This window comes from Coregonus lavaretus (genome assembly GCF_964263955.1).
Source record: "Coregonus lavaretus genome assembly, chromosome: 10".
In the NCBI taxonomy this organism is placed as follows: Eukaryota; Metazoa; Chordata; class Actinopteri; order Salmoniformes; family Salmonidae; genus Coregonus; species Coregonus lavaretus.
Genome location: NC_139997.1, coordinates 1,707,185 through 1,722,444, shown reverse-complemented (window position 1 = coordinate 1,722,444; position 15,260 = coordinate 1,707,185). Strand labels below are relative to the sequence as shown.

At 45.3% G+C, this 15,260-nt stretch overlaps 1 protein-coding gene across 1 annotated transcript in view; it reads left to right on the top strand.

The window, feature by feature from the left end:
- The first annotated feature begins 598 nt into the window (after positions 1 to 598).
- The window catches only part of LOC311136689 (ceramide glucosyltransferase-like), a 35,133-nt gene continuing 20,471 nt past the window's right edge, over positions 599 to 15,260 (top strand). Inside the window, exons 1-3 of the mRNA XM_084170916.1 lie at positions 599 to 801; positions 7,504 to 7,645; positions 14,055 to 14,157. Of these exons, the coding sequence (XP_084027042.1) occupies positions 704 to 801; positions 7,504 to 7,645; positions 14,055 to 14,157 (343 nt within the window). The 5' untranslated portion in view covers positions 599 to 703. The remainder of the gene's footprint in view (positions 802 to 7,503; positions 7,646 to 14,054; positions 14,158 to 15,260) is intronic.

Below are 15,260 nucleotides of genomic sequence, written 5' to 3'. Positions count from 1 at the left end.
CTATGAGGTAGATAATGGTACCCCCCGTCCCAGGGAAGTGTCATGAAGGTGGGGAGCTCTATGTCAGAAAGCTATGAGGTAGATAATGGTACCCCCCCCCCAGGGAAGTGTCATGAGGGTGGGGAGCTCTATGTCAGAAAGCTATGAGGTAGATAATGGTATTTCAGTGCCAGAAAAATGTGAGAGAAAGGGAGCGATTGTTATTAGATTTGAGGAGTAATGGGGTTGAAGAGCCAGGATTAAGTGAACTGCTGAGGAAATTTTCAGGGGATGTAGTATTTAATTATGTATTTCATCCTGTGTAGCTCAGTTGGTAGAGCATGGTGTTTGCAATGCCAGGGTTGTGGGTTCGATTCCCACTGGGAGCCAGTTTGAAAAATGTATGCACTCACTAACTGTAAGTCGCTCTGCTAAATGACTAAAATGTAAATGTTTCCTCAGATTTAGACCTTCACTGTCTCTGGTACACACTCCTGTCCAGTGGGTGGCGGTAATGCGCCGTAAAGTTGGTTGCCAACCGCCACATAAAAACCCCCAGAAGAAGACTGACCTCATGAGCGGAAGCGCCATACCTCGCCCAGTAAGTACCTCAAGCGACGTCCTTTGGAAGACTTCCCTTTAGGCTCGCCAGTGTGCTTGGATATTTACACCAGTGGTGTAGAGACAACAACAACGGCCTTTAACGTAGTAGCTAGCCACAGCAATGGACCTTCTGGATCTTGCCATGCAAGGGTTCTCCATCTTTGGATTCATTCTATTTTGCGTACTGTGGTTTATGCATTTGATGTCCATCATCTATGTGTAAGTATTGCCTATCAATTTAGCTAGACACACTAAGTTAGCTAGCTAAAGTATGTCGCAAGCTAACGTTAGCTAACAAAGTTAGCATGAAGAGAAGCCAAAAATAACGTTAGCTGTCTATCTATGTCGATAGACTGAACCTCTCCAACCTCGCACAGGATAGCCACCTTGAGTGAGATGACTAGTTAGCTAAACATCGATTAGCTTACTATCTAACTAAGTTAGCTAGCTAAGGTAATCTATCGCTAATACCGTTAAATTGTTAGCCACTAACTATTGTTTTGTTTAAATATCTAAACTGATGTTTTTCAGCGCTTCCTTTTATTTAGCAAGCTACTGGCACAGACAAAGTTGGAAATATCACTATATTTGTTACTGATTTTACATTAGCTGCTAGCGCTGTTGACGCTAACACTAGCTACGAAATCAGCATCATCGGTATGGCATTGTCTTTTGACTGAACCTATGTGAACGCCTCTGATATGGTCACAATGGTATTTAGATGATGACGTTAACTAACTAGTTATCTTATAGACCAATTAATTACACCGTGTAATTCATTGGGTTAGCTAGTCATCTTGTACCCCATTCATAGACGCTAACCTCCTTCACTCATGCTGCCAAACATGCCCTCGTAAAACTGACTATCCTACCGATCCTTGACTTCGGCGATGTCATTTACAAAATAGCCTCCAACACTCTACTCAGCAAATTGGATGTAGTCTATCACAGTGCCATCCGTTTTGCCTCCAAAGCCCCATACACTACCCACCACTGTGACCTGTACGCTCTTGTTGGCTGGTCCTCACTACATATTCGTCGCCAAACCCACTGGCTCCAGGCCATCTATAAATCACTGCTAGGCAAATCCCCGTCTTATCTTAGCTTGCTGGTCACCATAGCAACACCCACCCGTAGTCTGCGCTCCAGCAGGTATATCTCACTGGTCATCCCCAAAGCCAACACCTCCTTTGGCCGCCATTCCTTCCAGTTCTCTGCTGCCAATGACTGGAACGAATTGCAAAAATCTCTGAAGCTGGAGACTCTTATCTCCCTCAATAACTTTAAGCATCAGTTGTCAGAGCACCTTACCGATCACTGCACCTGTACACAGCCCATCTGAAATTAGCCCACCCAACTACCTCATCCCTATATTGTTATTTATTTTGCTCATTTGCACCCCAGTATCTCTATTTGCACATAATCTCTTGCACATCTAGCATTCCAGTGTTAATACTATTGTAATTATTTTGCACTATAGCCTATTTATTGCCTTACCTCCATAACTTGCTACATTTGCACACACTGTATATATATTTTCTGTTGTATTTTTGACTTTATGTTTTTTATCCCATATGTAACTCTGTGTTGTTTTTATTGCACTGCTTTGCTTTATCTTGGCCAGGTCGCAGTTGTAAATGAGAACTTGTTCTCAACAGGCTTACCTGGTTAAATAAAGGTGAAATAAAAAAACAATAAAAAAAACTGCTTTTAGCGCATATTGACAATAGCATCTTCTTGTGGGTTTCGTTTTAAGATCCCCGACGCTCGTTTTGAACGTTAAAACGCATTGATTACGGTATGGGTTTCGAAATATATGGAACATATCATATCGGCAATAAATAAATAATTCCCCAAAAACAAAATGTTCCATTACTACACACCTTTATAGGGTTAGTGTTTCCACACGGCCATCTCTCCATGTTACATCGTTTGGTTTGCGGAAGACATAGGCGGCCACCTGTGCTAATTGGCTGTCTAGCGTGCTCCAAACACCTGTGTGTAATTCCGCGTTCAAATGCTATTTGGAATTGTGACATTTCCGACTTGCTAACTGGTTGTAGTTATACACGTGCCGTGTTCAACCAGATAGCAAGATATACAGTTTGAGTTTCCTAGTGAAGTGTAGTTCGCGAACGATTCTTTACTGACTCGTGTCATGATTCATTGTTCGAGTGACTCGTTCATTTTATTTGTTAGTTTGACCTGGTGGTCTCAATGAATTCTACAGCAGAATTAATACCGTACTCCAACCACCAACTGTCTATCATGTGCGCCCAGAAAAATAGATCAGGCAGCATAGATGGAAAATACACGTTGATAAATGATCACATGGTGCAAGAATGAATGCAATCAATTGATTATTGAATGTTATCGATTGACAGCTTTGTAGAACCAAAACATACTGAGCCTGCCTCTGCTCAACCATCGAACTCGAGAACGAATCGTTTGGGTGGCTGCTGCAGTTTGCGAAGGATAGCCTATTGGGCAAACAGTAAAGCAATATCATTCTGTTCACAATCTAGTCTGGTTGCGGCCGCAACTAGACCTCGTTTCAAAGGTATCAATAAATAATCAAACCCAGATTTGTCCGTCGGACTGCCAGATGGTGAAGCGTGATTCATCACTCCATAGAACGCGTTTTCACTGCTCCAGAGTCCAATGGCGGCTAGCTTTATACCACTCCAGTCAACGCTTGGCATTGCGCATGGTGATCTTAGGCTTGTGTGCAGCTGCTCAGTCATGGAAACCCATTTCATGAAGCTCCCGACTAACAGTTTTTGTGCTGACGTTGCTTCCAGAGGCAGTTTGGAACTCTGTAGTGAGTGTTGCAACCAAGGACCGACGAATTTTACGCGCTTCAGCACTCTGCGGTCCCATTCTGTGAGCTTGTGTGGCCTACCACTTCACGGCTGAGCCGTTGTTGCTCCTAGACGTTTCCACTTACAGTTGACCGTGGCAGCTCTAGCAGAGCAGAAATTTGATGAACTGACTTTTTGGAAAGGTGGCATCCTATGATGGTGCCACGTTGAAAGTCACTGAGCTCTTCAGTAAGGCCATTCTACTGCCAATGTTTGTCTGTGGAGATTGCATGGCTGTGTGCTGTCAGCAACGGGTGTGGCTGAAATAGAATCAACTAATATGAAGACGTGTCCACATACTTTTGACCATGTAGTGTAGCTCAAGAAATCTGTCATTAATTTAGACGTTTTTGCAGAGGAGATCTTAGTCGCACAATTTTACATTTAACTAAGACGTTTGGTGCAGTATTTCTCAATGAAAAGATTGTGCATGAAAATGAGTCGTCTCTCATTGAATGACAACAAAGACTTTATTGAAGAGTCCCTACTGTTGACCGATCACAGACGAAGGGGCGTAGGCTTCGGCTACCAACTTCGGCTTGCCTCGAGAAATGTGTGCCCAAACAGCCCCCAAAAAACCTTGCTGAAGACCAAAATTAACAAAAACATCACAAAATGTTGTCATAATAATATATGCACAAACTCTTCCGAACTGTTTCGACTGGGAAGCATGCAGACGCCTTTTACTGACTCAAATGAACGAAATGAGTTGAAAGCGGTGATTTATTTACATTTCTAAACGTTAAAACACAACATTGGAATTGTACTTTACATGGAGCCAACAGTCGGCGAATGTAACCGCTGAAAACCCTACATACGAGAAGGGTTTTGGAGAGCTAGTTACTTTAGTGCCTCGGTATCTAGACGATAAGTTACCAGTATCGCAATATTTTTTGCATGCCAAAAATTAAAAACACAAAGCAGATCAAACTCTTTTGTCCTTTAAAAAAACTGTCTGTATGTAAAATATTGTGTGCTATAGCTTGGAAAATAAACATGTGACTCTGGATGACAACATAATGATGTTTGCATCCAAAATTAGGGCTGTTTTCCGGATACTAACAAGTACCATGATACTGGTGTCATTCCGGACCCGTAGCTAGCACCTGGCTAAGGAAACCCGTTCACTAGCTAGCACCTGGCTAAGGAAACCCGTTCACTAGCTAGCACCTGGCTAAGGAAACCCGTTCACTAGCTAGCACCTGGCTAAGGAAACCCGTTCACTAGCTAGCACCTGGCTAAGGAAACCCGTTCACTAGCTAGCACCTGGCTAAGGAAACCCGTTCACTAGCTAGCACCTGGCTAAGGAAACCCGTTCACTAGCTAGCACCTGGCTAAGGAAACCCGTTCACTAGCTAGCACCTGGCTAAGGAAACCCGTTCACTAGCTAGCGTCATTACCAATGCCGCGATAGGGCAGCGCGAGAAAACACTGTGCCCCCATTTGACGAGAAGCATCCAGCTGCAGAGTGTGCGATGACGCCGCGTGGTCTGCAAAACCTCAAAATGCGCGTGAGTCTCAGATGGTATTTTAGCGTCCCAAATGGTATGTGCGCGCGCAACCTGTAGAGGTTTGTTGGTCTTGTGGATCGCGCGAGTCAGTATCTTTGTTCCAGGGCATTATGTTAACCACTGTTGCTTGTGCAGCTAGTTAGTACACACTAACTAGCTAGTACCCAGTGGTGTAAAGTACATATGGAATTGTTTTAAGATGGTCTTACTATAGATCATTTAGCTATTTGATTTTGAATTTTAGGACCCCTTTAGGACAATATTTGACAAAATATAGAATTTGGCTATTACCACTATAGTCCATAGAAACGCAATTGAATACAACATTCGAAATTGGCAAATAAGACAGTCCAAAAATTAATAATAACAAACAAGGTTTTATAATAATAATAATATGCCATTTAGCAGACGCTTTTATCCAAAGCGACTTAGTCATGCGTGCATACATTATTTTATTTTTTTGTGTATGGGTGGTCCCGGGGATCGAACCCACTACCTTGGCGTTACAAGCGCCGTGCTCTACCAGCTGAGCTACAGAGGACCATCATTTTGAAGTGTTTGTCCTATATCTAGGAGATATAAGAAACATATACTAGGCCCTTTACGACTTCCCCTCCAACTACCACCAGCTAGGCCCTTTACGACTTCCCCTCCAACTACCACCAGCTAGGCCCTTTACGACTTCCCCTCCAACTACCACCAGCTAGGCCCTTTACGACTTCCCCTCCAACTACCACCAGCTAGGCCCTTTACGACTTCCCCTCCAACTACCACCAGCTAGGCCCTTTACGACTTCCCCTCCAACTACCACCAGCTAGGCCCTTTACGACTTCCCCTCCAACTACCACCAGCTAGGCCCTTTACGACTTCCCCTCCAACTACCACCAGTAGCAGTAGACCATATTTAGATGCTGCGTCAGCTACAAACAGCGGAGTATTCTTGGAATGTGAGAAAGTGAATTTCAAGCAGAGCAGATTGTGTGAAAGGAATGTAGGACAAAAGGGTTGGCCAGTAACCGAAAGGTCGCTGGTTTGAATCCCGGAGCTGACATGGGGGGGAAATCTGTCGATGTACCCTTGAGCAAGGCACTTAACCCTTTCTTGTTCCTGTAAGTGGCTCTGGATAAAAGCGTCTGCTAAATGATTAAAATGGAAAATGCTACCTCGCACTCCGAGCAAGGTGCAGGAATTGAGGCGCAAATTGAATTGAAGAGGAAATTCAACTCTTGAGTTACTGAATTTTCTCTTCAGAAAGGCTTGTAGGGCCAAATACGTAGCATATAGGTCTAGACCAGTGTTTTGCTTGCCTTTTTCCACTTAGCCAACACACAGTTCCTTCCAGTTTCCACACAACGTCATAATTACTGCTTCAGGAAACACACCAGGCTTAATGTTCAGCAGGGAGTTAGTAGTAGAGAATCCTTAATGTTCAGCAGGTAGAGAATCCTTAATGTTCAGTAGAGAATCCTTAATGTTCAGCAGGTAGAGAATCCTTAATGTTCAGTAGAGAATCCTTAATGTTCAGCAGGTAGAGAATCCTTAATGTTCAGTAGAGAATCCTTAATGTTCAGCAGGTAGAGAATCCTTAATGTTCAGTAGAGAATCCTTAATGTTCAGCAGGTAGAGAATCCTTAATGTTCAGCAGGTAGAGAATCCTTAATGTTCAGTAGAGAATCCTTAATGTTCAGCAGGTAGTGAATCCTTAATGTTCAGCAGGGAGTTAGTAGTAGAGAATTCTTAATGTTCAGTAGAGAATCCTTAATGTTCAGCAGGTAGAGAATCCTTAATGTTCAGCAGGTAGTTAGTAGTAGAGAATCCTTAATGTTCAGTAGAGAATCCTTAATGTTCAGCAGGTAGAGAATCCTTAATGTTCAGCAGGTAGAGAATCCTTAATGTTCAGTAGAGAATCCTTAATGTTCAGCAGGTAGAGAATCCTTAATGTTCAGCAGGTAGAGAATCCTTAATGTTCAGCAGGTAGTTAGTAGCAGAGAATAGGGTGCGATTTTTGGGATGCAGACAATGAAAGCATGTATGTGATTCACTCAGAAACAATGGTTTATCATCACGTTTCATTCAGACCACCTCAGAGATTGTGGAATGTTGAGATGAGTCAGTCACATGATCCATGGCCTCAGATGTAGATAATTAGGCCTAGGCTGCTATGCTTCAACCCCAATGGCAAAGTTGGACAGACAGTCTAATTCCATCGTTTTAGGCGGTGCCTTTCTTTCCCGTTGGGATTGAGAATGAGATGTAGACTTGGCCTGTAAAGACAGTAGCATGGGACAAGGACTTATCTTATCACAACATAAACGCCACCTTTTGACGTCTTGCCGTTGGAAAAACCTGTGAAGTGATTTTAAAACCCCTTTGATACCAGCGTTGTGAATTTGTGATTGTGTCTGTTCTAAGTTGCCTCAACTTTGGCTAATAGTGTTGTAAATGTCTGTTCTAAGATTACAAGGATAATGTAAAAAAATTAACTCAAGATCTCGTTTGTTGTCTCCCTTTCTGTCTGTCTGTCTGTGTGTCTGTCTCCCTGAATGTAGCCGACTCTATCTCAATAAGAAGACCAGTGACAAGCAGCCCTACAGTAAGCTGGCAGGGGTCTCTCTACTGAAGCCTCTGAAAGGAGTAGACCCCAACCTCATCAATAACCTGGAGACCTTCTTTGAACTCGACTACCCCAAGGTACTACCTGTTCTGTATTGTATTGTTAGGGAATTGGTTAGGTAGTTTTAGACAGCGCACTACCACTTCCACTCCATTCCCCCAGGGGGCAGCAGAAACCTTGTCCAGGCGCTGAGCCTGGTTGAAAAGGAGAAAGGTGCTGCCAATTATGGTGATGTTCAGTCAGTGTCGCAGCTGGCAGAGCCGTGAGGAGGCTGGGGTTTGGTGGCCATGATGCCTTTTGTTTGGTTTTGAATCTTTAGTTTGGGCATGCCTGTTTTAGTGATGGAGGTGGGGACATCGATAGTTACATTTCGGGATATTATTTTTGACGATGTATCGTTTTGACAATATCGCAATATTATTTTTGTGCTAGTTGGATATACCTGCACCAAAACTCCAGTATTTTACCTTCATAGGTTGTTCTACATCTTTTTAAATAGGGAGACAATTTGTTTTCAGCCCATTTATTTCCATGACTGATCAAAAATGTGTTTTCTCCATGGCTCTCTCTGCCCCTCTGCAGCAGACATATGGTGAGCAATATGTGTTTGGAACATCGAATCGCAATAAAATCACAGTATCGATTCGCAATACATATAGAATCCTGGCCATTCCCGTCCCTAGCCTGTTTGTGGTTTCCTCACCATCTGAACAAATTATAATCCGCTCGGACTGTCCGACCAAGAGTTCGAGAAGGAGCTGGCCCTGATCTCGGTAAGTTGCTGTCTCCTGGGAACATGTATATCCAACACGGTCCTCAAATGCTGATTTCTCACATTCATTCAGGATACAGACCTCGGCCCAGTTTCCCAAAAGCGATGGAATTTAGGCTTACAAGTGTTTTTAACGATGCATCTTTCCTACAACGTCTGAAGATGTAGCACGCGCTTCCCGAAACACCACGCAGAGAGAACGGTCGCTGAGTGCGTCATTGTAGCACGTGTCGATACTGAGAGGATCGGAAGAAAGGGAGCGCTGCTCTCGGATCAGCTTTCTCCATTCAAATCTTTCCTTAACATTCAAATTATTCCACAATACTGACGACGGATCAGCTCCTAGAGAGAGCTCCTAGAACTATTAGCGAAATCATATAGACGCTGTTAGCTAAAGGCTAACGAGCGAAAACAAACAGAAACGAATTGCAAAGACAGGAAAATCCATCTCATAAAGTTATACAAGCATATCTAGTAGCTACTGAATGTTATTTTCGGTGAGTGTGGATATTTACAAGCGAAAGTGAACTAAATATATTGTGCAAATGAACAAAGTTGTGATGCATGCTTTTCTGAAGGGAGAGCAGCATGTGAACACAGAGCAGAGGGGAGGAGAACGGAGGAGGGGGAAAAAAAACACTAGTAGGAAGCACAGGGAGAAAATGGCCGCTTTACATAACTCATCCAGAGCTCTTTGACTTCTGGCAGAAAGCCATTTATAAGATATCTGATGGCAAACATTTAGTAGTGAATTGCATACAAGTCTAACTTAATCATCTCATGTGCGCCGCAGAACTGAGACTCACCGATAGATATAGAACGCTATGGACTCACCGGCTCAAGCTTTCTGCTGTTGTGCCATTTTTACAAACAAATCACATGACGTGCTCAACTGTTCTGGGGATCTATGGTAAGCTTCATGACGTAATGAAGAAACCTGCTTTATCTCCTAATGTATTGCACAAGTTGACTGCAGGTATTAGCCTGCCCACCACCAAGCAATACAGTTAGACAGATCAAAGTAAGGCAGCAAACCAGAAGTAGCCGCTTCCTGTAGAACAACATGTTCTCGTACTGTAAAGGGAAACGTTAGACTGTGGTGCGTGTTACCAACCAAATCATATGATTGACACAACGATAGCCTTTCACAACTGTCTTCACGCTTGCAGCGCTTTGGGTGAGTCAACACTATGCCGTACAGTACTTGGACGTGACGTATGGTTAGGGATGGGGTGACTGAGGTATTTAAAAACGCCCTGCCTTACCTTCAGATGGTGACGTCCTGTTTTAAAACAGGCCTTAGCCAACATGTCTGTACAGGTTCACTGTGTCAGGATCTCTTCATAGTCAATAGTAGCTGTGAAACAACATACCAGTGAGTCAGAAAACCAACCGCTGACATTTCTAGTGTGTGTCATCCCGAGTATTACAAGGGCAGATACATGGTAATGTATATAATACATACAGTGCATTCGGAAAGTATTCAGACCTCTTGACTTTTTCCACATTTTGTTACGTTACAGCCTTATTCTAAAATGGATTACATTAAAAATGTTTCCTCATCAATCTATACACAATACCCCATAATGACAAAGCGAAAAAACAGGTTTTTAGAAATGTTTGCAAATGTATTACAAATTAAAAACTGAAATACCTTATTTACATAAGTATTAGACCCTTTCCTATGAGACTCGAAGTTGAGCTCAGGTGCATCCTGTTTCCATTGATCATCCTTGAGATGTTTCTACAACTTGATTGGAGTCCACCTGTGGTACATTTAATTGATTGGACATGATTTGGAAAGGCACACACCTGTCTATATAAGGTCCCACAGTTGACAGTGCATGTCAGAGCAAAGACCAAGCCATGAGGTCGAAGGCATTGTCCGTAGAGCTCCGAGACAGGATTGTGTCGAGGCACAGATCTGGGGAAGGGTACCAAAAAATGTCTTCAGCATTGAAGGTTCCCAAGAACAAAGTGGCCTCCATCATTCTTAAATGGAAGAAGTTTGGAACCACCAAGACTCTTCCTAGAGCTGGCCGCCCGGCCAAACTGAGCATTCGGGGGAGAAGGGCCTTGGTCAGGGAGGGACCAAGAACCCGATGGTCACTCTGGCAGAGCTCTAGAGTTCCTCTGTGGAGATTGGAGAACCTTCCAGAAGGACAACCATCTCTGCAGCACTCCACCAATCAGGCCTTTATGGTAGAGTGGCCAGACGGAAGCCACTCCTCAGTAAAAGGCACATGACAGCCCGCTTGGAGTTTGCCAAAAGGCACCTAAAGGACTCTCAGACCATGAGAAACAAGATTCTCTGGTCTGATGAAACCAAGATTGAACTCTTTGGCCTGAATGCCAAGCGTCACGTCTGTAGGAAACCTGGCACCATCCCTACGGTGAAGCATGGTGGTGGCAGCATCATGCTGTGGGGATGTTTTTCAGTGGCAGGGACTGGGAGACTAGTCAGGATTGAGGGAAAGATGAACGGAGCAAAGTACAGAGAGATCCTTGATGAAAACCTGCTCCAGAGCGCTCACGACCTCAGACTGGGGTGAAGGTTCACCTTCCAACAGGACAATGACCCTAAGCACACAGCCAAGACAACGCAGGAGTGGCTTCAGGACAAGTCTCTGAATGTCCTTGAGTGGCCCAGCCAGAGCCCTGACTTGAACCCGATCGAACATCTCTGGAGAGACCTGAAAATAGCTGTGCAGCGACGCTCCTCATCCAACCTGACAGAGCTTGAGAGGATCTGCAGAGAAGAATGGGAGAAACTCCCCAAATACAGGTGTGCCAAGCTTGTAGCGTCATACCCAAGAAGACTCGAGGCTGTAATCGCTGCCAAAGGTGCTTCAACAAAGTACTGAGTAAAGGGTCTAAATACTAATGTTAATGTGATATTTCAGTTTTTTTTTATACATTTGCAAACATTTCTAGAAACCTGTTTTTGCTTTGTCATTATGGGGTATTGTGTGTAGATTGAGGAGGATTTTAGAATAAGGATGTAACGTAACACAATGTGCCAAGGGGTCTGAAAAGTTCCCCAATGCACTGTAGAGCACCAGGTGAAAAGTAGTATCAGTCAGAATAAGCCTCTGATTTACACAGTTGAAGTGGTCAGAGTAGAACACAGTTGAAGTGGTCAGAGTAGAACACTGTTGACGGGGTCAGAGGGCCAGTAGAACACTGTTGACGGGGTCAGAGGGCCAGTAGAACACTGTTGACGGGGTCAGAGGGCCAGTAGAACACTGTTGACGGGGTCAGAGGGCCAGTAGAACACTGTTGACGGGGTCAGAGGGCCAGTAGAACACTGTTGACGGGGTCAGAGGGCCAGTAGAACACTGTTGACGGGGTCAGAGGGCCAGTAGAACACTGTTGACGGGGTCAGAGGGCCAGTAGAACACTGTTGACGGGGTCAGAGGGCCAGTAGAACACTGTTGACGGGGTCAGAGGGCCAGTAGAACACTGTTGACGGGGTCAGAGGGCCAGTAGAACACTGTTGACGGGGTCAGAGGGCCAGTAGAACACTGTTGACGGGGTCAGAGGGCCAGTAGAACACTGTTGACGGGGTCAGAGGGCCAGTAGAACACTGTTGACGGGGTCAGAGGGCCAGTAGAACACTGTTGACGGGGTCAGAGGGCCAGTAGAACACTGTTGACGGGGTCAGAGGGCCAGTAGAACACTGTTGACGGGGTCAGAGGGCCAGTAGAACACTGTTGACGGGGTCAGAGGGCCAGTAGAACACTGTTGACGGGGTCAGAGGGCCAGTAGAACACTGTTGACGGGGTCAGGGGGCCAGTAGAACACTGTTGACGGGGTCAGGGGGCCAGTAGAACACTGTTGACGGGGTCAGGGGGCCAGTAGAACACTGTTGACGGGGTCAGAGGGCCAGTAGAACACTGTTGACGGGGTCAAAGGGCCAGTAGAACACTGTTGACGGGGTCAGAGGGCCAGTAGAACACTGTTGACGGGGTCAGAGGGCCAGTAGAACACTGTTGACGGGGTCAGAGGGCCAGTAGAACACTGTTGACGGGGTCAGAGGGCCAGTAGAACACTGTTGACGGGGTCAGGGGGCCAGTAGAACACTGTTGACGGGGTCAGGGGGCCAGTAGAACACTGTTGACGGGGTCAGGGGGCCAGTAGAACACTGTTGACGGGGTCAGGGGGCCAGTAGAACACTGTTGACGGGGTCAGGGGGCCAGTAGAACACTGTTGACGGGGTCAGGGGGCCAGTAGAACACTGTTGACGGGGTCAGGGGGCCAGTAGAACACTGTTGACGGGGTCAGAGGGCCAGTAGAACACTGTTGACGGGGTCAGAGGGCCAGTAGAACACTGTTGACGGGGTCAGAGGGCCAGTAGAACACTGTTGACGGGGTCAGAGGGCCAGTAGAACACTGTTGACGGGGTCAGAGGGCCAGTAGAACACTGTTGACGGGGTCAGAGGGCCAGTAGAACACTGTTGACGGGGTCAGAGGGCCAGTAGAACACTGTTGACGGGGTCAGAGGGCCAGTAGAACACTGTTGACGGGGTCAGAGGGCCAGTAGAACACTGTTGACGGGGTAAGAAGGGCCAGTAGAACACTGTTGACGGGGTCAGAGGGCCAGTAGAACACTGTTGACGGGGTCAGGGGGCCAGTAGAACACTGTTGACGGGGTCAGAGGGCCAGTAGAACACTGTTGACGGGGTCAGAGGGCCAGTAGAACACTGTTGACGGGGTCAGAGGGCCAGTAGAACACTGTTGACGGGGTCAGAGGGCCAGTAGAACACTGTTGACGGGGTCAGAGGGCCAGTAGAACACTGTTGACGGGGTCAGAGGGCCAGTAGAACACTGTTGACGGGGTCAGAGGGCCAGTAGAACACTGTTGACGGGGTCAGAGGGCCAGTAGAACACTGTTGACGGGGTCAGGGGGCCAGTAGAACACTGTTGACGGGGTCAGGGGGCCAGTAGAACACTGTTGACGGGGTCAGGGGGCCAGTAGAACACTGTTGACGGGGTCAGGGGGCCAGTAGAACACTGTTGACGGGGTCAGGGGGCCAGTAGAACACTGTTGACGGGGTCAGGGGGCCAGTAGAACACTGTTGACGGGGTCAGGGGGCCAGTAGAACACTGTTGACGGGGTCAGGGGGCCAGTAGAACACTGTTGACGGGGTCAGGGGGCCAGTAGAACACTGTTGACGGGGTCAGGGGGCCAGTAGAACACTGTTGACGGGGTCAGAGGGCCAGTAGAACACTGTTGACGGGGTCAGAGGGCCAGTAGAACACTGTGCAGGGTCTAATACTAATTCTAGTTTTAGTCAGTTCAGTCCTGACTCAAATTTTCAACTATCTGTTTTAAAGTGTTTTTTCTTGTAACCCACGACTCCCTGGAAAACAGTGGAAATTGTTACTGAGTGGAATATCCTGGTTAAACAAATGAATTTAATAAATGCCTCGTGGCTTGGACTAACATTTCTGTCTTTCTCCACAGTTTTGGAATACAGTTTCTCTACAGTATTGGACTAACATTTCTCTCTCTCTCTCTCTCTCTCTCTCTGTTTCTCTCTACAGTATTGGACTAACATTTATCTCTCTCTCCGTTTCTCTCTACAGTATTGGACTAATGTATCTCTCTGTCTTTGTCTCTCTGCCAGTTTGAGATCCTGCTGTGTGTGCAGGCTCTCCGTTTCTCTACAGTATTGGACTAATGTATCTCTCTGTCTTTGTCTCTTTGCCAGTTTGAGATCCTGCTGTGTGTGCAGGACCATGACGACCCAGCCATTGATGTTTGTAAAAAGCTTCTTGGAAAATATCCCAACGTTGATGCTCGTTTATTTATAGGTAAGAGCCTATAATGTGTTGATGTGTTCTTTGAACAACTGTCAATTCATGTCTCATGTCCTGCTATTCTAAGATCTGTCTAATAAATATGTTAAAATGTGTAGTTGTAAGTAGGGAAACATGTCAATGCTCAGTACTGTGTCCTGTCAGTACACAAGGGGACTGACTAAACAAGAATCCATAGTTGGGCTATTCCATGTGAGCGTGGACGGAAAATATTTTTGGTATCTAAGATTGTTCTGGCAATTCTCACATAGAAACTTAATCGGGAGGAAGGATGTTTGACATGCTTTTTACATTTGTATCACATACAAGTGAACATTTTAGTCCCTTTTTAGACCTGTACAGTGCCTTGCAAAAGTATTCATCCCCCTTGGCGTTTTTCCTATTTTGTTGCATTACAACCTGAAATTTTAAATTGATTTTTATTTGGATTTCAAGTAATGGACATACACAAAATAGTCCAAATTGGTGAAGTGAAATGAAAAAAAATTACTTGTTTCAAAAAATTCTAAAAAATAACGGGAAAGTGGTGCGTGCATATGTATTCACCCCTTTTGCTATGAAGCCCCTAAATAAGATCTGATGCAACCAATTACCTTCAGAAGTCACATTAGTTAGATTGCACACAGGTGGACTTTATTTAAGTGTCACATGATCTGTCACATGATCTCAGTGTATATATACACCTGTTCTGAAAGGCCCCAGCAACACCACTAATCAAGGGGCACCACCAAGGAAGCGGCACCATGAAGACCAAGGAGATCTCCAAACAGGTCAGGGACAAAATTGTGGAGAAGTACAGATCAGGGTTGGGTTATAAAAAAATATCTGAAACTTTGAACATCCCACGGAGCACCATTAAATCCATTATAAAAAAACGGAAAGAATATGGCACTATAACAAACCTGCCAAGAGAGGGCCTCCCACCAAAACTCAAGGACCAGGCAAGGAGTTAATTAATCAGAGGCAACAAAGAGACCAAAGATAACCCTGAAGGAGCTGCAAAGCTCCACAGCGGAGATTGGAGTATCTGTCCATAGGACCACTTTAAGCTGTACACTCCACAGAGCTGGGCTTTACGGAAGAGTGGCCAGAAAAAA